The sequence below is a fragment of the Hyaena hyaena genome, unplaced genomic scaffold (assembly GCF_003009895.1).
Source record: "Hyaena hyaena isolate Hyena2069 unplaced genomic scaffold, ASM300989v1 scaffold_390, whole genome shotgun sequence".
In the NCBI taxonomy this organism is placed as follows: domain Eukaryota; kingdom Metazoa; phylum Chordata; class Mammalia; order Carnivora; family Hyaenidae; genus Hyaena; species Hyaena hyaena.
In genome coordinates, this window is record NW_024081018.1 from 1097437 (window position 1) to 1122419 (window position 24983).

At 44.5% G+C, this 24983-nt stretch overlaps 2 protein-coding genes and 1 long non-coding RNA gene across 3 annotated transcripts in view; 1 reads left to right on the forward strand and 2 right to left on the reverse strand.

Annotated features, from left to right (window-relative positions):
• GNAI3 (G protein subunit alpha i3) overlaps positions 1-11829 on the reverse strand; it is a 39126-nt gene extending 27297 nt beyond the window's left edge. Inside the window, exon 1 of the mRNA XM_039251085.1 lies at positions 11584-11829. Coding sequence (XP_039107016.1) covers positions 11584-11701 — 118 coding nt within the window. The 5' untranslated portion in view covers positions 11702-11829. The remainder of the gene's footprint in view (positions 1-11583) is intronic.
• LOC120244508 lies at positions 920-18040 on the forward strand. The gene is made up of 4 exons (XR_005531558.1): positions 920-1181; positions 1778-1858; positions 8621-8687; positions 17615-18040. It is a non-coding gene; the product is annotated as an uncharacterized LOC120244508 (long non-coding RNA).
• On the reverse strand, positions 15937-17619 carry GPR61 (G protein-coupled receptor 61). Its single transcript, XM_039251084.1, has one exon. It carries the CDS (start codon positions 17379-17381, stop codon positions 16026-16028), a length of 1356 nt encoding a protein of 451 aa, XP_039107015.1. The 5' UTR covers positions 17382-17619; the 3' UTR covers positions 15937-16025.
• Positions 18041-24983: the final 6943 nt, after the last annotated feature.

Sequence of the window (24983 nt, forward strand, 5' to 3'; positions counted from 1 at the left end):
GATGGGAAAAACATTACGGAGCAAATAAAGATTGTTATTCATTTTTTTTTTTTTTTTTAAACAAACATGTCTCTTAAATGTGTCTGGAACTGGCTGACACTGACACTTCAAATACAAAAAGGAATGTATGGTCTCATGGAAAAGTTAGATCTATTTTTCTTAGCAAGTTTCCATAGCCTAAAATATCAGAACAATTGCTTCATCCAGCCCACTGTCCCCCCAAGCATGCTATGCCTTTACACATGAACACCCTTGAAAACCTTAGTCAACTCAAACTTCGGCTCTTTGCTGAAGCCTTCTCAATTCCCTCTCCGAGTTATTACTCCCACTCCGATGGCTGACATAGATTCTACCCTTTCAGAATGAGTCCCAGAGGTTAATTTCCCAAACTAAGTCCCAAACTATCCTTCCCAGCCACTTCACCTCATTATCTCTAGCCAAGTCTCGCTGCTCTAAAAAAAATTATTTGATTGTCTTTCCAACTTCTAATCTTGCTTTTCATAAACTGCTAATTGGTTTTCTTGATTCTGATTAAAATGGTAATGAAACTCTTTCTAGTAGGATCTGAAAACCCTTCCACATCTGTATACCTCTCCCTTAAGGACACTCGACAAGGCTCAACACGGCCCTACAGCTTAGTGTCAAACACCATTAACACTAATACTTGGTCAAACTATTGTAATTACTTGGGTCTGTACCTGTTTAGGACTCCCATTAGTCCTAAACTCAAAAGCACACTCCTAGAAAGCACAAAACAGTGCCTTCTTTTTGTGTTTCTACTCTCCCCCATCTAGGACAGAGTAGGCACATAATAGGTGTGGGATGAATGGCTTGAGTTTCTGTGAGTTTCAGTAGTTGCCTAATCACATTCTGTAAATGCCAGTTGCAATGGATGGAATTTTCAATGTGGGCAGTTAACAGAAGATTTCCATTCCTCTGCTATCTTTACTCAGCCCCACACCCATGCTTGGCTAGGCCTTCACCTCTCACCCTACAACTATACCTGACAATAAATCTGGACTCACTCTCAAGCCTTCTATTCTTCTTATTCCCCTCTAAACCTTACTCTCAAACTGTATCCCAGCTCCCTTGCACCCATCATCTACTTAAGTGAAATAAACTGCTATAAATCTTTCCTGAACATCCTGTGTCCCAACACCTAAAAGAGCGCATGAAACACAGTGAGTACTCAAATATTTGTTCAGTGAATGAATGAATGAATGAATGAATATCTTAAAAGATGACAGTTAAGTGTGATTGAGACAGAGATAATGGGTCTCTTTTGTGAAAAAGATTTTTCTAGGAAGCAATCACATACCAACAACCAAAAAGGCTTAAAGTACATTTAAGAAGTTTTTGATAAAACTAAACTGACATATTAGACATAATTTCAGAATATATGCCTGCCACTAGGGATATCCCTACCTAGCTGCTTCAGTGGGCAACTGCCTGAAAGACCTGAGCCACTCCCCTCTCTGTGATTGGATCAGGAGTAAAAACCTGACACAGGATTAACCCAGTCACAGGCCCACAAAGGGCCTACACCCTGTGTGACCTAGCTCCAAAAGATGAATAGGACCAATGAGATTATCTGAGGAATCTGCACTAAGGAATACAGAAAAAGTCACCCTAAACTACAAGATAACAATGTGTGAAATCCTAGATTGGGGGGCAGGCAGCTTACTTAGCCATGTAGCTCTCCCCAAAATGTTAACCCTTGACAATATGAATATGGTAACTTGAGTGTTGCCAAAGATCATGTGTTCCCTTTGGGCAGCCGGCCAATCAAGAGGGAGTCGTGGAGTCTCTTCTACACTTTGGTGGAATATAAAAAGAATGCTTAAGGGAGCAGTCATTTGTAAGTAAGGTGGGGGCGGGGGGGGGGTGGATTATCCTCTGACTGTCTTAATGTTCTGATTTTGGACCCTGGTGAGTAAATTTCCTCTTACTTCTTTAAAAGCAGAGCAACAAATAGTCATTTTGTTGCTGATGCTAAATTATATGGTATGTACAAATGAAACGACTAAAAACTATTTTTGCAAAAGTGTATTTCTTTCTAGCTCTGCCTCGAAATTTTCTTGTGAGATAGAAATGTAAAATACTCATTTTTAACCTAAATAATTTGTTATATGTAGTGATGTCCTCCAAAGTTAACTGGAATATCACATCCATTCATCAAAACCCACATATTCCAAAGTTTTACATTTACAAATGTTAGAATCATCTCCCCACTTAAGTCTAAACACTGATGGCAGCACAGAGCCCTTTCCTACACATCTATTTAATCAAATGTAAATGCCACATTTTAAAAATTTACAAATGCCAAAATATTATAAACTGAGTTGTCAGATCACAAGGATGCCTACAATTTCAATTTCCTTCTCCATATAAATGTTCACCAATGCTAAAAATCAAAACTCAAAAGTCTGGAGTTCATATACGTATTTACTTTTCCTAACCTTTGGTTATAGCATGAATAGCAGTGGAATGGCAAAAAAGGCAGCCAATAAGAGGGAGGAGAATGCAAAGTCCCTAGATGATTTCCCTCCAACTTATATCTATATCTCTATGTATAAAATACAAATATGGCTTAAAAGACAGCTAACAAGCAACACTCTCCTAATTCCTTGCACACCTTTCCAGCCTTATCTCCCACACTCCTCCTAAACCAACCTTCATCCCAGGCAAATCTAACTAGTTGCTCACTCAGGTTTCTGAGCCTTTGTACACACCACTCCCTGTGTGGATGCACTTAGCCCTAGTCCGTCTTAAAAGTTCCTATTTATCCTGCAAGGTCCACCTCAAATGTCCCCTCCTCTAGGAAGACTTCCCTCGCATGTTTGTTTCTCCTACTCCCCAAATTGGTTACTCATTCTGTAACCACATTTCACATATATTACCATGGTTCACTAGTATATCGCCACAACTTTAACTGCCTAAGAGTTATTTCTCATTTATCTCCAGGCTAAAAAAGTACCTGTGCACATAAAAAGGGATCTGAGATACCTAATCATAAATAAGTTCATAAATGAGCCTCCTCTAGACAGCGTAACACTGAAAACCAAAAATTCAATAAAAAGCAGCCCTAACTAAATGCAGTGCAGTGTCCTAGATTAGCTCCTGGAGAAGAAAAAGAATGTGAGTGGAAAAACCGATGTAATCCAAAAAAGTATGTAGTTTAGTTAACACTAATGCACCAATGCTGTGCACAATTGTGCACCAATGCTGTGCCCTGTTGACCAACGTACCACAGCTATTAAGATGTCAATATTAAGAGGAACTAGGTAAAGAGTATACAGGAACTCTAGGTACTATCTCTGCAACTTTCCTATAAATGTGACATGATTCTGGGGCATCTGGGTGGCTCAGTTGGTTAAGCGTTTGACTTCAGTTTGGGTCATGATCTCTCAGTCCGTGAATTCAAGCCCAGCATCAGGCTCTGTGCTAACAGCTCATCAGGCTCTGTGCTGACAGCTCAGAGCCTGGAGCCTGCTTCAGGTTCTGTGTCTCACTCGCTCTCTACCCCTCCCCCGCTCACGCTCTGTCTCTCAAAACTAAACAAAAATATTTAATAAAACATGACATTATTCCAAAATAAAAAGTTTATTTAAAAAACTTTTAAGTCATCTTGAAAAATTCAAAAAAGTACAAATATTAAAATGAATAACTTCTGAAACATGAAAAATCAACAGAAAGTAAACACTAGCCACAAATTGGGAATGAAAAATCTGGAATACCTATAATGAACAAAAAAGCAGGTGATCTAAAATCATAAAGAATCGCTACAAATCAATGAGAAAAGCAAACCACCCAATTAAAAAAAAAAGGACAAAAGACAAATTCACTCAAGAACATGAATGACCACAAATCTAAGAAAGGCTGCACAACCTTATTGGTAATAAAGGAAATTAAAATTTACCAAAAAAAGTACAAATATTAATGAGGACATGAATGTGGATTTTGGTAATAACCACAATAAGAAAAATAAAAGGATAAAAATATACTTCTTAGAAACAGAAGAAGGAAGAGAAGAATGTTAGTTTTTAACAACCTAATATGAACCAACATATGTGAAGATTTAGAAATGCTGAAAAATGGTCTAAGAGATTGGTATCTTTAAGCTGAAATAATTCAATGTTTATTTTCAAAAATACATAACACTGAAACTTCCATGGAAAGTTTAAGACTGCATTATCCTAACACATACATCAGAACTACATTATCTGTGAAAATCATGATGGTGATTATATCATTACCTCAAACAGAACCCTGTTTTGAAGTTAATGACTCCCATGTTCTAACTTCAGGAAATAGAGGGGGAAATGTTCTTTCAAAAGTGTGTCACTTTAAAACAATCCTTCTGTAATTTACAGTAATCTGTAAAACATAATTTCCAGGGTCCTGAGCAAAATCCATTTCCATATGACACTATTTAATTAAAAAATATAAAAACTAGGGATAACAATATATGACTAAAACAGAAATCCAAAGATAGTATAACATTTCCATAATAAGTTCTTAAGAGTTCAATGGAATACTATTTAATTTTAAAATCCAGGGATGCCTGGGTGGCTCAGTCGGTTAAGCGTCTGACTGGGTCAGGTCATGATCTCAGGGCTTGTGGATTTGAGCCCCCTGTTGGGCTCTGTGCTGACAGCTCAGAGCCTGGAGCCTGCTTAAGATTCTGTGTCTCCATCTCTCTCTGCCCCTACTCTGCTCATGCTCTGTCTCTCTCTCTTCAAAAATAAAGAAACATTTAAAAAATTTTTGTTTTAATCCAACCATTACAGGAAACTACAAGATAAAAAGAACTGGGGCACCTGGGTGGCTCAGTCAGTTAAGTGTCCAACTTCGGTTCAGGTCATGATCTCACGGTTCACGGGTTCAGCACATTGGGTTCTGTGCTGACAGCTCAGAACCTGGAGCCTGTTTCAGATTCTGTGTCTCCCTCTCTCTCTGCCCTCTCCCGCAGGTGCTGTCTCTGTCTCAAAAGTAAATTAAAAAAAAATTTTTTTAAAAAGATAAAAAGAATCAAGCTACCTTGCTAATTAATTTTAAAGAAGTCTGATTTAAGAGCATCTGGGTGGCTCAATCGCTGTCTTCAGCTCAGATCACGTTCTCCCAGTCTGTGAGTGGTCTGTGAGTTCGAGCCCACTAACAGCGCAGAGCCTGCTTCGGATCCTCTGTCTCCCTCTCTCTCTGCCCATCCCCTGCTTGCTTATTTTCTCTCTCTCTCAAAAATAAACAAACATCAAAAAAAAAAAAAAGATGTCTAATTTAAATGGTCTCTATATCATGAGAGCAGTAAGTGTTACTAGCAGGCCACATAAATAAAAGCAGGAGATACAAGCACAATTTAAATAGAAGAGTGTATATTTTTAATCATGGTGAGACATGCCTGACTGTACAGCTGTAGATTTACATGAGCAACTAAAAAATTTTTGAATATGTACTTCAAAGATAAGCAACAAAAACTTTTTGAGATATAAAACACTAACACCATCCAAAAAACTCAAAGTCTTTTTGTATGAATATGTTCTGACTCTCTCTGTCTCAAAGATAAATAAACCATAAAAAATTTTTTTAAATAAATAAATAAATAAAACCATTTACCCATTTGTGAATTAGACTTGGTGACAAAAAGAGGCCCATAACAGCAAAATAGTTAACGGAACAATGAACACACTAACGTCTCCTCCGCTAGCCCTTAATAAATCTCTTAAACTTTAAGTATCTTCCAAGCCTAACTTGAAAATCAAAAGAAATCTATGTGTAAAGACTATATCCTCCTGAAGCTTGTTTCTAAGATCACCAGGCCATCAGTCAGGTACAAGTCAAACATATTTGGTCTTTCTGGTTTTTCTTTGTTTGGTTCGTATCAGATATATTCGTTTCTGTTGCAACTTAATAATAGCAAGACATAAAAAATAGGATATTTCATTTACATAGAGCATTGTGTAAAAACTGGGACAATTAAACAGTAATCCTAACACAATGTTATTCAGTTCAAGCAGCTTGAATTACAGATATGATACAGATGACTGCTAAGCAGGTAACAGGATAGCCCAGATAGATAAAGGCTTAAAGATAACTCTAACTTGCTAACCCGGGAAAAAGAATTTTACCAAAATGAAGACAATTAAAATCAGAGGGGAAATCAATCATTACAATGCTTTTCCTTATTTTCTCTTGAAAATTTACATTATGGGCACTTTATGAATTTGTCTTTTTAACTATCTTCCTAAACAGCTTTACTACATTAAACTAATTTCAGTCAAACTCAAGAACAAAAGAAATAATAACAAAAACAGCCCTCTTTATAACTTGCTAAAATATTTCATCTGGCTGATAATATTAACATCACAGACAAGAAACCACTATGATTAGACTTCATTATACAGAAAAAGGAAAACAAAGCTCAGATATTAGGATGAATCCCCAATTTCTTGTTACCTTTGTTCTTTAACCCTACACTACATGGGATCGCCTATTTATGAACTCAGTTACCACTTCAAAGAACTATCTCTTATTAGCGCTGGTCTACTATATTCTTCTGACTACAAAACAAGTTTTAAAACAAACTTCAGTTATCTGAACCAATTTAGTGTCCACTGCTCTATGCATTTCTTATGAGACCCATATTTCTAATATTTGGACTTTACTGCTAATATTCTAGTTCCTAAGTACTTAAAATATCTTTTCCTCCCCACTTTCCCTGACAAACCTCATTCTCCAATAAAATAAAACTAAACTAAACATAAGAAGACAGCACGGATAGTTGCAGCAATGATTCCAAGGTTACATGCCTTGTCAAATCTATTAAGTAAGACCCTACTCTACGGTTTTCTTTGTACTTACTTCAGAATTAGCATACTTAGGGAAAATTACAATATTGTAATTCCTGAAAAGGACCATATTTTCATGAAGAAAGTGAAGTGATCAATGCATTTAAATAAAAGACACAAGAGACACAAAAAAGTGCTAATAAAAAACTAACCTATTTTTGAAATGTGACTTTCTATATTTTATGCCAGTTTCTTCTTTTCGTTTTTGTTTTTTTTTTTGTCCAGACACAAGATGCATCCTCACAAGAATTGTAATAATGGTCTATGAATCTCATGCCAAAAAAATGGCAAACATTATAAAGAACATCATCCTATGAGAATTTAATGAAACAGGGGCGCCTGGATGGCTCAGCTGGTTGCATGTCCGACTTCGGCTCAGGTCATGATCTCACAGCTCATGGGTTCGAGCCTTCTGTTGGGCTCTGTGCTGACAGCCAGCTCAGAGCCTGGAGCCTGTTTCAGATTCTGTGTCTCCCTCTCTCTCTGACCCTCTACCCTGCTCACACTGTCTCTCTCTCTCTCTCTCAGAAATAAGTAAAACATTAAAAAAACAAAATTTAATGAAACGATAAAAGTAATACTATTATTATTAAAACAAAATGAATGCTACAGATTATAGGTACTATGGAAATTAAAATTAAGTGGCTAGTGTAAGCTAAATTAAAAGAAACGTTCATAATTATAACTCTCTAGTGTCAAAAAAACCACTTATTTTCAATAATAAGCATATTCAGCCAGTAAATGCAGGTATTTAAATCTGAATAATAAATTGCATAAGGTTTAAGTGAATTAGATTATTCCAATCCTCTGTATGCAACTTATCTTTTGCCATACCACCCCAGCAAAATCCTAAAGAACAAAGCATTAATCTTATTTTGTATAATACTATTTTCTCAGGATCTGCTAAGGGGAACTATCAAGAAATAAAAACCTAAAGATAACACAAGACTATATCATTCAATAACTTACAAAACTAAATGATAATACTTAATTCCTTTTACAAGAGTGTTATTTATTAAAATTCCTTGAAGACCTCTGAAAAGAATATATTATTTGAAAAAATCAAATTACCTGTTTGAAACATCCCTGAAAAAAGTAGCTAAAACAATAAGCGTTCAGACATTATCATAAAAAAACAGAAGTTACCAATGCTGAATACTTGTTTATTAAGCACTTTACATATATTAACTTATTGCATATATGAAACAGGCACCATCATCCCCACCTTATTTATGTGAAAAACAAGATTCATATGGTTAAGTTACATGTTCTGGGTCTCACAACTAGGAAATGAAAGTGGGAATTTAATTCAGTTCGGAGTGACTCTGTAAGCAGTGCTCTTATCCATTCTTATACTAATGCTTCCCGACTTTTGTCACATGGTGTCACACTAAAAATGATATTTGTAAGCTTACTAAGGTAAGTTGGAGGGGCTTGGTGAAAATAATGTATATTTTCTTTAGATCATAAAATTATGACATGAAAAATAAAATACAAAGTATTACAGATGATATTAAATACTAATTGGCATAAACCTTCCAAATAAAATATTTTCATTTGCCATGTTTCCAAAATTTACAGGGGGGAATCATACTAAAAATGTTCAAATATCATTTCAACTGTCGTAAAATTTTAAAGTTATGAAAATGATTTAAAGTTTCAAAACTATTTTAAAAAATTTAAAACAGCACCCTAAAAATAGGGTGGCTTGTATGCCACCCTATGCACTGTACTCTGGTTGGGAAGCTTTGCATAACAATTTCGTCTTTCCACAGAATATTATGATTAACTTGGCATTATCAAGATCTTCCCAATAACACACCTAAGGAATTCAAACCAAAGGTAATCAAAAAATTTTAACATTGAAGTTTTCCTTTCACTGAAGTATATTGCTTCCATTGAAGTATTACTAATTCAGCCCACACCAGTTTTTAATTTGAATTCCTACAGTACCTACAATCTGTAACATTCTTTTTGATTTAATAATAACAATAATAGCTAGGGGTGCCTGGGTGGCTCAGTGGGTTAATTCTTGATGTCATGATCTCAGTTCAAGGGATCCAAGGCCCACGTTGGGCTCCAGGCTGAGCACGGAGCTCTCGTGAGATTCTCTCTCTCCCGCTGCCCCTCTTCCGCACTCAGGCTCCCTCTAAAAAAAATTTTTTAATAAATAATAGCTAATATTCAGTGAGCTAATCCTATGTGCCAGACTGTGTTTCACTTCACCTTATTATTATATTTAATCCTCACAGCAGTCCTATGAAGTAGCTCTTTTTTCTACATTTTAAAGATAAGAAAACTGAGGCAGAGAAATTAAGTAAGTAACCTTTCCAAGGTTATAACTGGCAAATGGGAATTCAAATTTGAAAAAGTTTGACTTCATAGCCCTGGTTGTTAATCACCATACTAGACTACATCCATCCAAATAGAAAATACAGTAATGTTTAACGAACACACATTATGTACCAGGAGAGACAATGGTAAGTAAATATATCTCAAGTTTGACAGTTTCACAGTGATGAAGTAAAAATGACTGTATCAAAAGAGGTATTCTACAGCAAAATATAAAAATAAAAAATAAAAGTATCTGCATACTGTGATGAGTGCATTCTGCTTACAGAAAAGAAGGGATAACTTTAACTTCTGTGCATAATGATATGGTTCAAGCAAGAGTATCTGCATCTGCAACCTATTTAAATTTGTTGCTTTAACTTGCTCAAGAATATTAAAAAAATCTTACTTAAAACAATGAAATTGATAAAAATTGAAAAGCAAACGTTTTAGTACTTTGATTTTTACTTACTGCTTTTGAAGTTCCCTAAATCATCATGTATTTAATGTTGTTTTTAATTAAATGCACTATTTATAAAGTTCTGAACAAAGACTTTTCCAGACATTTGCTTGTCTAAATTCTGCCTGCCAAATCCTGCCATTTGGAAGAAAGCCTCACAGTTTACAACTGTATTACACGAGGCTAATGTCCTAAGGGGATCTCTGATGGCCAGTGTTATATCAAAACTTATAAATACATCTTTAATTTCATAACCAATTAATCAATATGGACAACATTAATGCCTTGAGTATTATAATGATTTATATTAAATGTCTAAAAAAGCCCAAAGAGCAATGTCCAACATTAGCTGGTTCATGCTAGTTAAGAGTAAATATTTAAGGAGCACCTACTATGTGCCATGGACAATGCTCATCCGCAAAAAGTACTTGTTCTTAGAGAGAGTGGCAGTCTAGAACTACAATTTGAATTCGTGTGTTATGAAAGGTCAGACAGTCAAACCAAAAACTCGAGCTCCAATGCATAACTTTCCCCCTAGATCCAAAGGGCTGTTCCCAGGGCCTCTGCAATCTGCAAACCACTAAGTACATTAACATCAAGAGACTAGCACCAGCACCCAGCGCATCCTAGAGTACAAAATATGCCTTGGGTTACTGTGGTGTGTTCTGTCCTCTGGAGCTTTACACCATGAAAACCTGGCAATTCTCCTAAAGCGACTTCTTTTTCTCAAAAACCAATTGTTTAAAAAAGTTCTGTTGCTTACAGAAACCATGACTCCTACTTACTCTTCTCTAAAAGAACTGGAGAAAATACAATTAGTGAAGGCATTGTGGCTTATCAGTAAGCTAATGCCAGGGTACACAGTTTACCGAGCCTCTAGAAGCCAGTCTCCAAAACGTTTAAACTAATCATGCTGAGCAAAATGCATCTGACTGTACCTACAAACTGCTCAAAATGAATGTCGGGTAAAATAAACAGTAGTTTTCTGAAGCCAGTATTTTTAGTGTGAAGAAACCAAAAAAGATAAAAAACAGTTCACTAGAAGTTTGTCCCAGCTTTTATAGTGTGTCCAATTCCATAATTTATCCTAAGATAACTCCATTCCCACTGCACGTCACCCCTAGCAACTATTCAGCAACTCTCAAGTATGTAATCTATGGTCCACTATATCTTTTGCCACAAACCTCAAACAAGCCAGTCCTTAAATTCCCTCAGCTCACACCACCTCCCCCTTTATAATAACAAAGGAAGGAGTTATAAAACCTTAAAAGAGTAAAAATGATAGAAAAGGGTGGAAAAGTATAGACAGCCTCTGTACCCAAGCTCTTTTCCTTTATATCTGAGAATTTCTCATTTTATCTCAACCTCACATCTTCACGTTCCTGGATAATCCAGGGTTCCTTCACCCTACCAACAATTCAAAATGCCCACTCGATAATAAATGACAGGGTCCTTATGTGACCCTGGCCCTCTATTTACATTAATCACTCCAGCATCCCTACTGCATCCTGTCAAAGTTATCACCACGCTCCAAACTCATAAGCCGTTCTACGTGCCCAACAAACTCTATCCCGTCCTCTTTGCTATGAACACACTCCAACCTTCTGCAAAATCTCCCTAACATCAGCTCTTCCTTTATGAGCCTTTCCCATATTCCTAAACACAGGTCTCAACATCCTACTACCCGACACTGCCAAGCTCTCTTCACTAAACGCAATTCCAGCGCCGAGTCACACCCTCCCTCCAGCCTAATTCCTACAACTCCAAACCCCACCCCCTCATCACGCCCTCCAGAGCCTCAGCCACCAAAGAACACCCCGCCCCACGGCCGTCACGCCTCCAGATCCCTTCGGGGTCCTTTCTGCCGGTCGGGCCAGCCCCTCCTCAGGGCTCCCGGGTACCTAGGCCCTCCCGTTCACCCTGCCAGGCCCGCCCTCAGCCCCTCACCGAGTAGCAGCAGCTTCACTTCTTTGGCCGCTTTCTCCCCGTCCTCCCGCAAGTTGCGGTCGATCATCTTGCTCCGCTCCACCGCCGCCTTGTCCTCGGCGCTCAACGTGCAGCCCATGGCGGCGGCGGGAGAGGGGACAGAGCCCGGGCTCACTCACACACCGCGGAGACCGCAGCTCGGCTCGCTGAGACAACGTCTACGGCTGGGCGGCGGCCCTCTCCGTCAGCTCCCTGGGCGCCCGGAGAAACCGGATATCCGGCGTTTACGACACTTCCGGCAACGCCCCGCGGCGGTTACTGCTCAAACCTGTCCAGCTAGGGTAGAGGAGGAGCGACGAAAAGCGGAAGTACCGGGAGAGGGCCGGTGAGGCGGAGCGGAATTTCCGCAGAATAGCCGGGACTGAGCGGGCTCCGGGCACGCTGCTCCACCTTCGTGCCTCCTCTCCTTTTCGGCTGCTTTCTTTGGATAAATGTGGGAAAACCAAGGACTGGCTTCTCCCGTTCGTGGCACCCTCCTGAGGTCACGCGGCAGGTTTCGGATTGCAGGGGTGGGCCGTCCCAAATAAGAGTCCACAGCCCGCGCAGGAATTTCTGCTGAGAATTTCTCACTGGTCAGAAAGCGCCTTTGACCTCTGGCTGAGGAGACCCGAAGCCCCTTCCCAGGTGTAGGACACTTTCTTTGCCAGGGTTGTCTCAGCCCGATCTATAGGATGGGAACAAACTGCAGAGCCTGGGGCCCGACCACGCTTCACATCTGAGATCTGTAAGACCGACCGCGCCCGGGACCTTAGTGATCCCTTTCTGCCCTCCTTTGGCCCACACCCCTTCCTGCTCTCAAAATGTACCTCGGGCCTTGTGCCGTTAGCTACGAGTTGCCGAGCGACTTTGTTGGCAAAAGGCCACTTGCAATCGCTAAGATATTCTGTTACCTGAAAGGTAAGCGTGTAGTTCTCCAAAAAATGTCCATGCCGCCTTTCTCCAATATAAGCCAGTTTTAGCGCTGATAGATGATCCTGCGTTAAGGGGCTTCAGACTTGTACCAAAATCAGTTAACCTCAGGCCCATACCCCAAAACAAACCAGTGCATCCTGCGAATCTCCTACTAAAATTTCCGGTTGTAGTATCACACACAAAGGGAAGGTCTAGTAGATTTGTCTCTCGGCTCTCTCATCACCTAAAAATATCCACTGCAGAAGCCAGAGACTCCGTCCTTTCACTCCTAATTCTGGGTACTACCGTGAAAGTGGCCCTAAATCGCCTTTACTGCCACATAGCTGCACAAATACTCTCATCGTACATTCTAGAGAGAACGTAGCCCCCAAACCTTTCCCTGGGATTAAAAACTATTTCCTTAATAGAATTTAAACCTTAGAACCTAAGGCCCCAACAGAAAGGTCTCTATGGTGATGATTCATTAACTGGAGGGATTTCTTGAGAGCCACAATAAACCACCTCATCCACTATAATTTAGTAATGCCAGTTTTTTAAAGTTTGAAAAGCCTCCTACTCACTCCCAAATGACTGTTAGAACAAGAGGGATGGTTTTCCCATAATCAATACCTATGGGGGAATAGGGCAAGAGGAAAGGGAATAAAAACCATTATTTATTGAGTACCTATTTGCCAGGTATGGCTAGGTGCTTCCATATGGTCATCTCTTTTACTCCTCACAACAACCCTGTGAGGTAGGTGATGTTACCCTCATTTTTACAGATGAAGAAATAGGCTCAGAGAAATTAAGCATCTTTCCCAAGTTCACACAGTGAGTAAGTAGATGTCTGCCTCCGAATTCACCCCTTTTCTACCATGCCACAATAAGATGTTACCTGGGGAGACCTGATGACAGATGGTTTTCACCTAGGGATGAGGGTTACCCCAACACCACTGGGGTGCAGGAAAAGTTAATGACAGGAAGGTTGTCTCAACCTGATTCTCGAGCCAACTAGAGAAGTCAAATTTGGTCCAGGAACAGCTTGCACAGCCAAGGATTACATAGCAAACTCTCCCAAATGATCCTGGTGAGTAGAAAGCAACTGCAAGGTGGTCATGGTAGAAATTGTTGGGAGAATTCACAGCATACTAGAAGAGAAATTTTTATTTCCTTCATGATCCACTCGGAAAAATAAATGGCAAATGAACCAGCATATGTCAAATTCTGTAATAAATGCCAGTGAGATCACAGTGTCAGAAAATTTCAGCCTGAATTAGAGATATCCTTGCACTTAAAATTTTCTTTTTTGATATATGTGAAGGAAGGCTTAGAGGGCAAAGTCAAAGGAAAAGGCAAAATAAATTAACAAAATGGCTGCCAGACAATGTTTAATGTCCTCCCCTCTCCCCATTCCCTCTCCTCACAGCCTCCCCTCGACCTGCACCTTTCCTGTTTCCACCGGACTCACACTGCCACCTGCTGGCAATGCTTAGGGCCTACTAGCTTCTCGATGATGTTTGAAGTTTTTTTCCTGTTATCTAGTAATGAGGTTCCTCCCTTAACGGCTTTATCTTAAAAGGAGGGAGAGCGAGGAGAATTTGTTTTTCAGTCACAAAAGATTCTCCTTGGTATATATACTATTTAAAGGATTTCCTCAGTATAATGGGTCATAGGCTAGAGTAAGTCTGGTGGTAGGAAGACAGACACTTGTAAATTTTCCTAGATCTAAAAGGAGATTTGCTCAGTTTCAGTAAATAAATTATTTTCCTCAACTAGGGTTTCATTTACAACCCTCACACTTTCCACAGTCCACAGGAAGTTTCCATGTATCTTACGTTCAATGGACTGAACTCCAATATATTCTTTAACATAGTTCTCAAAATTCTTTAATGCTTTACCAGATATAAATGCTCTGTAAAAATACAAGATGCCTGATCAAATTAGACTATGAACTCCTCAAAGGCAGTGACTCTGTGTGGGTCCCAGAGAATACTGGATATTCAACTATTATGTACTGAATTGGACTGAAATAGGAAATGTTGATATCAGTATAACTTTTTATAATAAAAATTATTTATTGGCCATTCAAAGGGGAAGCTATCCCGCTCCCACCAGCCCATCTTACCCTTTAATGTTCAATGAGCCAGAAATTTGTTCAAATACAGATCAAACTACCCTCTGGTCCTGCCTCAATCCTTTAATGTCACTTGATTCAACAGAGGGAAGTGGATGGACAGGTAGTCCCAGATGGATGTCCTGTCCAATTTGCAACTACTCTGCCTCCCTTGAAAATACCACCACCAATACTAACCAACAAATTCCTATAGTCTCAAACAGTGAACAGCCGAACCCAGCTCTCACACCCTCTCTCCAACCCAGGACTGCAGGTAGGAGAGAGATTTAAGTCTTTGTCACTGAAGCTAATTTTGAGAGCGATGAATGGGAGTAGGGAGGCATTTAATGGACCATGGAAACCCCACCCTTCCCATTCCCAACCTTAGTCTCTTGTACCCGATTGTCCAGGGGGCTGGAGATGGGTCACTGCCATGAGGAGAGAGATCAGGGAGGCCAATCCTAGAAAGGAAAAGAAAAAAAAAAAAAAAGATTTACAGTTTTATTGGTCAAGGTGATCGTCTGGCCTTTCTGTGTCCAACCATCTTAGCCATTCAAATGCTAACTCCCACCTTCAGCCATCCAACTCCCAATCCTTCCACTTCTTCATTCTAAAAACCTAGGAGAAAGAACCACCCTGTTGTATCCTTGCCTTTGCTGAGATCAAGCCCCGAGCTTTTTCTCCCATGTGCTGGAGAGAGACAGAAGAATAGAGCAGAAGGGCTGATCCTGGAGGGTGGGAGAGAGCTGCAGTCAGCTTTCCTGCCTTCTACTCTCTGTTCCCTAACTGCTATTTCCCCTTGCTTCTGGCCAAACTCAGGAAAGGAATATATATATCCAGCTGGCCCTCAGGTCTAAACTAGAAAATGATCCATTAACTCCAATGGAAACAATTAGCTGTACTTTATTTCGTTCTTTTTAAACCTAGCAAGGAAAGGAGAAGACACCGGTCATTTTCTTACCTTGCCTGGGTGCAGTTACTGCCCTGGACAATTACCCTGAAAAATGAGATATCCTAAAAGATCGCCACAATAACTCCAAACCTGGCCTGCTGCTCTATATCCTCCACCTCCCACCCTTAAGAGAGTTTCCCTGCTTCCTGAGGCATGGAAAGTTCACTGGTTGAAAGGTGTTATCTCACCTTTGTGACCGTTTATTCTCATTACCTCTCACCAGGTTCCCTCCCCCAGTAGTCAAGGATCATAGCCATGTCCAAGGCTTTTGCCACACGTTCATCCTGTTGGCATTGTTCCTGACCCAGAAAAACTAAGCAAAAGCTGTGTGCAGAGACCCCAGCCCCAGCCCCAGCCCCTGCTAGCCGGGAAAAGGTGATCCCGCAAGATGTTCCTTCAGTCATAAGCAGCCCCAGCCCCATCTCCCTCCAAGTGTCCAGAAGCCCATCAGGATTCGAGTCGAGGCGAGGGGGCCGGCCGGAGGTAGCTGTCCGACATGATGATGTCGCTGGTGAGTTGCTGCTCCAAAAACTCCGAGGTCTCCTCAGCTATCTGGCCTGGAATTCGAAAGTCAACAGCAGGTGGCTCCTGCTTGGGGCTGGGTACGGGTCGGGAAACCCAGGACTCCGTGGGACAGCCAGTACCCTGAAGGAACTGCAGAAAGTTCTCCTCAATGGAGCCCTCGCGGCTGGGTAGCCTCAGCTCCTCCTCCGGAGCCGCCTTGAAGAAGCAGACAAACTGCTTGCTGAGCTCCCCCCGGATCTGCCGGTTGAGACATCCATAAAAGAAGGGGTTGGAAGTGAAGCAGAAGTAGCCGATCCAGGTCACCACATTCTCCACCTGCCCAGTCGAAATGGGCTGAGCACTGAGGGCCACGTAGAGGTGGAAAGAAAAGTAGGGCAACCAACAGAGCAGGAACTGCCCCCCCACAGCCAGGAGGACCACCGCAGCCTTCCCTCCCCCGAACGTCCGGTGCGGGGTGGTCTGGGGGGCCCCCGAGCTGGTGACCATAGTGGAGCGGCTGCTGAGAGACTCGGAGCGTTGCCGGGGCGTCTCCATCCACGTGGGCAGCGGTCCGTGCTGCATGGCAGCCACTCGGGCTACTCGGAACATGCTACAGTAAACCACAAGGATGAGGAGCAGAGGCAACAGGAAGTAAAGGACAGCAAAGACCACCACGAAAAGCTGGCAGTAGGCACTGCGGCTCCATTGGAGTGAGCAGCCTGGGGGGATGCTGGGAGCTCCCTCCTCCCGGGAGACCCTTCCCAACACTGGCACAGAAGCCATGGCCAAGGCTTTCACCCACACACCCACCAGCACAGAGGCCACCAGCCCCAGCGTCATGCGCACCTCGTAGCGCATGGGGTGGACGACGTAGTAGTAGCGCTCCACGTTGATGGCCGACACCGAGAGAATGGCCAGGCTAACGAAGCATATGCTCAGGAACAAGTAGAGGCGGCAGGCGACCTCCCCAAAGAGGTCATGGTCAAAGAGGGCAGAGCTGGAGAGCATGGCCAGGGGCATGAGGGTCAGGGCGGCCAACAGGTCCACCAGGCACAGGTGGAAGACGAAGACGAATTTTCGGAGGGCCGGAGTCTTGGCAATAACGGCCATCACAGCGGCGTTGCCAGCCACAGCGATCAAGTCCAGCAGGAGCATGAAGAAGAGGGCCACGGACTCTGAGGCCACATCCCGCAGCCCCACCTCTGGGACCCCACTGGCAGTAGAGGGACCTGGCGTTTGAGGGGCCTTCCCCAGAGTGGAAGAGTTCCCTGATGACTGGGGGATGGGAGAGGACTCCATGGGGCCGGAAGAGGACACCCAGGGTACCTCCTGTCACAGGCCCATCCCCCATCCTAGTCCAGTGACCCTGGGATGGCCAGCCCAGGCCCAGGCTTCCCAGTTTGGTGTGGGGGGATGGAGGGGGAGGGCGCCTCCTGCTGGAGCCTCCTGGCTAGGCTCTTATTGCCAGCCTCCCAGGCCAGACTGTGCATAGGGAACTGAGGGCTCAGAAGCTCATCTCTCTTTTCTGGCAGGTGGTGGCTCTGGTCCACCTTGGTGACCTCGAAGAAGCAGGAGATGTGAGAGATGCCGGAGCCTCACTCACTCAACACTCCACCTTCTGAGTGGTCTCAGGCTCCTTTTTTCGTTTTCCTTCCCTCTGTTCTCCATACCCTTCTACCCTCTCAGGCACTGTTCTCCAGAGATTCTAAATCCTCTGTTTCCCTCTCCCAGGGTCCTGCTGAGCTCCGGGATAGTGCCCCAGTTTTAAAGTTGCTTATGTAAATTTCCGGATGTCTTGTCTCTCTGAAAGGCAGGAGCTGTTGGGGAGTAGAAGGGACACAAGATCTGGTTTCCAGTCTCAGTTCTGGGAGTCACTAACTCTGGGATTCTTGTGAACTTCCGTTTCCTCACAAAGGCATCTGTAAAATGAAGAGAATAATAACTACTTCACAACTGTGTTTGGAGTGTCCTGTGAGACTTCATAACAATACCGCCAATAAAGCGTAACATTTATATGGTGCTTTCCACATGCCAAACCCTTTTCTAAGCACTGTATGTAAATAAACTCATTTTAATCCTCACACAACCTCTGAGGTAGATTTTGTTCTTGTTCCCATTTTGCAATTGATGAAACAGGCCTAGGTAGGATACATACCTTCCCAAAGGTGGCAAGGTCTGGGTGTGTCCCCGGAGCCCCAGCGCTCGGGCTCCAGGGCCAGTACTCTAGCCCACTGGACGGTGCCCCCCACGGCGGCTGGAATGCAGTAGGCATTCGATGAACTGTCGTTGAATTTGAACCATCTCTCAAAGTGTCTGTCAGTGTTCTGGGTCTACCATTGGGAAGAGATCACTTGAAAGGGGGAAGACCTTGCTCTAGCCTCCTTTTTTTTTTTTTTTTAAAAAATATTTGTATTGATTTCTAGTAGAGAGACAGCGTGAGCAGGGGAGGGTCAGAGAGAGAGGGAGTCACAGACTAAAACAGGCTGCAGGCTCTGAGCTGGCAGTCAGCACAGAGCCCGACGTGGGGCTCAAACCCACGAACCGCGAGATCATGACCTAAGCGAAAGTCGGACGCTTAACCAACTAAGCCACCCAGGCGACCTGCTCTAGCCTCCTTTTACACCACCCCCTACAAGACAAAGAATTGCCATTTGGGGAGTGTTGAGAAGGAGCAATGAAAATATAATGCCCCCACTAGATGGAAACTGGGATATTAGCTCATCCAGCCTCCACTGCCCCCAAAGCCAGCAGGGCAGAAGTCACTTGAAAGCTGCCCTTCCTCACCTACTCACTAGCTTCTTAGGACCACTATGCCCCTGCAGACGAGAGAGGAAATGCTCCTAACCTCACACTCCCCAGGTCCCACATCTCTGATCACTGGAGCAGATCCCTGGCCCAGAGTCCTCCTGGTCCTGGTCTGTTAGCAGAGTCCAGAGTAAGAAAGGAGGAGTAGGTCGCTGAGAGGGGGCAGGGAAGAATTGGGTAGGTCACTGTGATCGTGATCTCTGCATAAAGCAGAGAAGACAACTGGAAGAAATGGGGAGAAGAAGAAGTCTGGGGTTTCAGCGTCCCTCAATTCTCCTGATCAAAGGGCAGATCAAATGTTTTATGTGTCCCATTATCCGTATTAAGTTTGCATATAATTGAAATAATAATGCAATTATAAATTATTTTCATTTCCATATCCTATTCTTACAGTGTCTCAGTATAATGTGTGAAGGTATGCAAATTAGAGGCAAATTATGGACATGCCAAGTGTGATGGGCTATCTGCAGACAAGTCACAGGTTCCCTGGATCACGGTTTCTTCATCTGTAAAATGGGAAGGTTGAACTAGACAACCTCCAAGATTCCCATATCTGACAACACTTAATGACTCTGGGAGTTCCTGTGCTATGCAGGGCCTTGTGGTTGCTCAGTTAAAAACCCATCATGGGGCATCTGGGTGGCTCAGTCGCAGCTTCAACTCAGGGCATGATCTTGCAGTTTGTAAGTTCGAGCCCTGCATCAGGCTCTGCACTGATGGTGTGGAGCCTGCTTGGGATTCTCCTTCCCTCTCTCTCTGCCCTTCCCCTGCTTTCTCTCTCTCTTTCTCTCTCTCAAAATAAACTTAAAAAAAAAAAAAAAACATTTCTCTGACTGCAATAAAGTGGACGGACCATGGAACTCCCTCTCCATAGTTACAGCCTTATGATCACCTTTGGGTTTTGGCATTACCACCAACCTTGCACTAACGCATGCAATGAGTACTCAATATAACTTTGTGAATTATACCAAACTGAAACTTATCTGTTAAATCCCTGTCCCTTAGTACATACTCCAAGTACGCTCAGTAGATAGCTTTGTGCCAGCTGGGGACTCTGCTCTGGAAAGGGTAACCTGGGCTCCTGGACTTGGGGCAGCCCTAACTTTGGACAATTGCCTAGAGATATGCCTTTGCCCGGGGATAACAGAAAGCTCATTTCACAATTAAAATGGCCACATCGTCTCAGGGTCTACAGAGAGGGTGAAGAGAGGGTTCAAAAGTGGAGACATCAGCCTCTCACAAGACCGTCTACCAGAAAAAATGCAGAGAGCAACGCTAGGGGCAGTATCCTTGTCCCTTACTCTCCAGGCCGTGACTTCCTCGCCCCTTCCACCTGGGAGTGGGAACCAGAAGATGTGGCTCTGAGGCCCTAGGAGCGAAAGGACAGGCCTCCATGTCTGCATGGACACCAAGACTCTGCCAGCAAGGTGCACCCAGGGTCCGAGACCGAGGGAAGCAGACCTGGTTTCCACGTGGAGACGGAGGGGGTACTGTGCAGCCATGATGGAGTCCTAGGCAAGAAGGCATTGGACATTTCTTGTTGCCATAGCCCCCTCAGCCTTGCCGGTATCTCCACACTGACTCCCAAATACCAGGATTCCAATTTGCCTCCTAAACAGATGGGCCAACATTCCTGCTCCCCAGCACCTCTCTCACTGAGGGACAGGAGGGTTAGGGAGGGGGGTTTGTGCATGACGGTGTCAGAGGGGAAGCCCAGAGAGCCTCACTCCACCCCTAGCTCACATCATCATGCATTCTCACATGCTCTCATCTTCCCACTGCTTCCTTCCAGCAAGCCCTCCCTCACCCCCAGGACCTCTCAGTACCTGGCAGGCTTTGCCACCATAAGCGCTAAAGTCTGGTCCCCAAGCAAGGGCACGGTCAAGTCACAAATATTCTTGTTTCAGGATCCAAGATGTGCATAAGTGCCGAGCCCAAGGCCACAGAGGTGTCGTTGGGATTCACATGCACCTGTTTCCCAAATACAGAGCTTCCATCCCAAGGACCCAAGTCCAGCCTTTCTTCAGACAAGAGCATGCACCCTCCTAAGCTAGGGGAGATTTCCAGGGGGCGACCACACCTCTCCCCAGCAGAGTTGCCCACGCCCAGGACACAGAGTTACCCATGGGCGTAGATGCCAAGGGACTCATTCCAAGGATGTGGGGTACCCATCTCTAGGACACAGAGCAAGACAGATGGGGAACCCTGTCTGCCTGTGGGATGTGGATACTCTCGCTGGCAGGAGATCAATCCCCATCTCTAGGCTTCAGACATGCCCACACCCCAATACTGCCTTTAAGATACCTGGGAGCCCATCCCTTGACAAAACTGCCCCCCATAAGGTAGGGTGGGCTGGGTGGGCTGGTCCCTGGGACACAGAGCCTCCCTCCTGCAGAGTCGCTCAGCATTCACCACCAGGCCGTAGGACTGGCCCCCATTCCTGGCCTAGTCGGCAACTCCTACCTTTGCTGAGCAGCTCCCGGCTCCCATGTGATAGCTCCTCTCAGCTGATGCTTCTCAAGGCTGCTGGAGCCTGAACCACTGCAGTGAGCAGTGAGAGGCAGCCGGCAGAGCAAGATGCTCCACGAGCTTCTGGGTCCTAATGGCCTCCTGCTTCCCACCCAGCCCCTTGGAGCCACTTCTGAAGCAAGGAGCCAGGCACCAGTGCCCCCACGGAAGACACCCAGGGGCGACTCCAATCCCCCTCACATCTCTCAGGTTGCTGGGCTGGCAATTCAAAACTCTGGTGGGACATGGTGACCGTGGGCAGGGGAGACACTCCTGGTCAGCTTGGTGAAGTAAAAAGGGTAGTCAGCATCAGAAAATCAGGGCTTAAAAAAATACAATTTATTGTCAAGTTAGCTAATATACAGCATTTACAGTGTGCTCTTGGCTTTGGGAGTAGATCCCCATGATTCATTGCTTGCATATAACACCCAGTGCTCATAGAAAATCCAGGTTTGAGGCCTGGCTCTGGCACTTACTAGCTGTATGACCTTGGGTAAGTCACTTCCCATTTCCAGCCTTAGGTTTCTTATCTGTTCAAAGAGAATATAGGATAGATGATCTTGAGGCTCCTGACAGCCCTGACATTGCATGCTTCTGGGTGACATTAGAACCAAGACGCACTCGTAGCAGGCCAGTCAGTGCGGACACAGAGTTCCAGGGTTAGGCCTGGCAGGGGCCAAGGCTCCAGGGCCTGGCTTCTTTGGCCACTGCCAAATATGTACAAAGGATAGGTTTATAAGTGACATTCAGTTTTGAAGGGGAGCTAAAGGCCTTGTCCTAACCCTGCATTTGTCCCTCAAACAAGCACATCACTATTGTTTTCTTAGATTATAAATTTCTTTGGTGTGGAGTGTGAGAACCGATGGAGATGGGGGGGGATCTAAAATCCCCCTGAGCCACCACCCCATGTGATGCCACCACAACACTGCTCCCTGAAGATAGAGCAGGCACCAAGAACTCGGGAAGGTTCCAGGTCGGTCTGGATTTGTAAGACTAGACTGAGCTGGGGAACATTATCCATGGAGGGTCCAAGGCCGTGTGGTAAGCCTTTGGAGGTAAGATGCCTTTCCACTATAAAGAAGTGATCACTTCCCTTAGGTATATGACTGACACCCAAGGATAGGATTCTAATATCGCAGAGCTCTAAGACATCCTACAGGACAAAGCATCCATGCTTCTGAGGCCCAGAGAGGTGAAGAGATTGTCTAAAGCCACACATGGCAGAGCTATGAGACTAGACCAGGAATGCAGACAGGATAACCTACCCCAGAGCCCTTTGCCCTGAGACTAGCCTATCCAGAAATTCCTTTTTGTCTCCAAAAGGGAAGAAAGAGAATTCTGGAATTGTTTACCAAACCCAACCCACAGAGCCATAAGAACAGTGAATTACCCAGAAAACCCAGAAAGAGTAAGGAGGCTGCCCCAGGCCCCAGATCAAATGCAAAGAGCCTCCCCTCCCCCATCCCCACCCCAACCATCCCAGAGCTGAAGCAGTGATCACCAGTATCCCCACCATCCTTTCTCACAAGTGCCAGGTTCTTTACAGACAGTACCTCCAATCCCCATACAAGTTCTGTGAGGCAGCCTTTATTCCCCTTATTTTATGGAGGAGGAAATGGGTGCCAGAAGTTAAATGACTTTCCCCAGATCTTACACATAGGAAGTGCCAGAGCCAATATTTGAACCCAGGTCTGTTTGAAGCCAAAACATATACCCCTTCCTCCACGCTTCCTCTAGAGACCTGACCTGAAACTCTGGGCTGAAGCCCTAATGCCTATTCCATAGAAATGGCCACTGCCTTTCAAGAAACAGCCTAAAACAAAACTAGATATACCTTAGTACAGGGAAATCAAATTAAAATATCAGATGTAAACCTGTAGACAGTAAAATGAGTTTTATTAAACCCTGTGCTCACATGCTGGCAAGATCACCCTGAGGTCAGTAAAACCCTCTGGGACCAATCAGGTAAAACCCAATCAGCCCCAACATGCCTGCCAGGGCCCAACCAGGGCCTCCTTCGAAGGACTGAGTGAGAACCACGGCAGACCCGTGCTCATCAGAACAGGATGATAGAGCACTGGATTGGGAAGAAAACCCTGGTTCTAGCTGAGCTCTACTCTGTTGGTTGGTGGCAAGACCCTGGCCTGGAAGTGACCATCTGTGCCTTAGTTTTTCTATCTATAAAATGGGCAAAAATTCTTAACACCCTACGTCCACCCCTAGCTTACCGAATAGGGACAGGAAGCCTGCAACACAAACATAGGCTTCTTTTCAGGCTTGGGGGAGCTGGTCCAGTCACCCCGGCTAGCCAAACAACTGGTGTGGTGGCCAGCAGGCAAAGTGTCTAGGTCCCGAGGCCCCTCCCAGAGAGCTGTTAGAAAAGGTGGCTCCAAGGAGGCAGTGGACCCTTGAGCATCCTTTCGGTTGCAGGAAACCATTTTGGCTTGGGGATCTGGAGGGAGGGAGGGAAAACTGCCTGTCCTAGTCCAGGGACAGCTGATGACAGTAATAATAACAGTGAGGATGATAGTGGTGGCAATACTACTTTTCGAGGGCCCAGCTTGGGGAGGCACTTCTTATGCTGTATCGAAGCACTAAATGATCGAAATCAGCGTTTGGAATAGCCCACCCTGCCATGCCTTCCTTTTAGAGTTTAGCGCAATGGAAGATGGGGGAAGGGCAGGGTGAAGACACTGGGGCGGTCACACAAACCAAGTAGAAATCCGTGGCCCACCATGCCACACGCACGCCCAGAAATGGGCTCCTGTGACGCTGTGGGTAGCAGCACCCCTCTCCTCGGTATTGTGGTGGGGTCCCTGGTCCTGAGATCTAATTTCTCCATCCCAGGCTTGCTCCACGGGGCAGCCCTGTCCCACCCACCCTCACCCACCAGCACCACGTGATAGTCACCTCCACCCTACCCTCCCTGCCTCCTGACCCCCTCCCTTTCCTGCTTCCTCAAGAGGAGACCTGGAAGCGAACCAAGTCTACCATTCATCCGTCTGTCTACCTATTCAATAAATATCTATTGAATGCCTTTTATGTGCCTACAGCACCCTCCCAGGAGCTCCTCACCTGCTTAGTGACACCCATTGCCCTCCTCCATTCTCTCTGTCTCTGTTGAAACCTGCTCTCAGGAAAAAGGCTGATAAACCCACTCACACTGATAGCAGCCAACGTGTCTCCTCTCCCGGGGATATTAACAATTTAACAGGGAACAAAGGGAAGAAGCTGAATGCTGGGATTCCAGCATTGACCAAGGGTGTCCCTGAGATCCCACAATGCAGGCTGTCGGTTCAACCGCCTGCTCCCCAGCCTGGCCTTGCCCCCCAGGAGGCCAGCATTGCATCCTCTCTGCACCCCCTACATCCGTATAGACGCCCCACTCTCCCCACACAGACAGCAGGCTCACAGCTGGGACCTCCCCGCCGCAGCTCGAGGCTGTCCAGATCCCCCGTGCCAGCACTCGCCATGTCTGCTCCCCAGGCACCCACCCCCGTGCCCACCATCTGGGGGCCGGGCTGAGAGGCTGAAGAGGAAAGCAGCGGTGAGAGCCTTTCCAGTCCCTTTATTCCCCCACAGTCTGGC

What these genes read in the sequence shown, in the direction of transcription:
- GPR61 (XM_039251084.1), bottom strand. Translation starts at nt 17,381, where the DNA reads ATGGAGTCCTCTCCCATCCCCCAGTCATCAGGGAACTCTTCCACTCTG.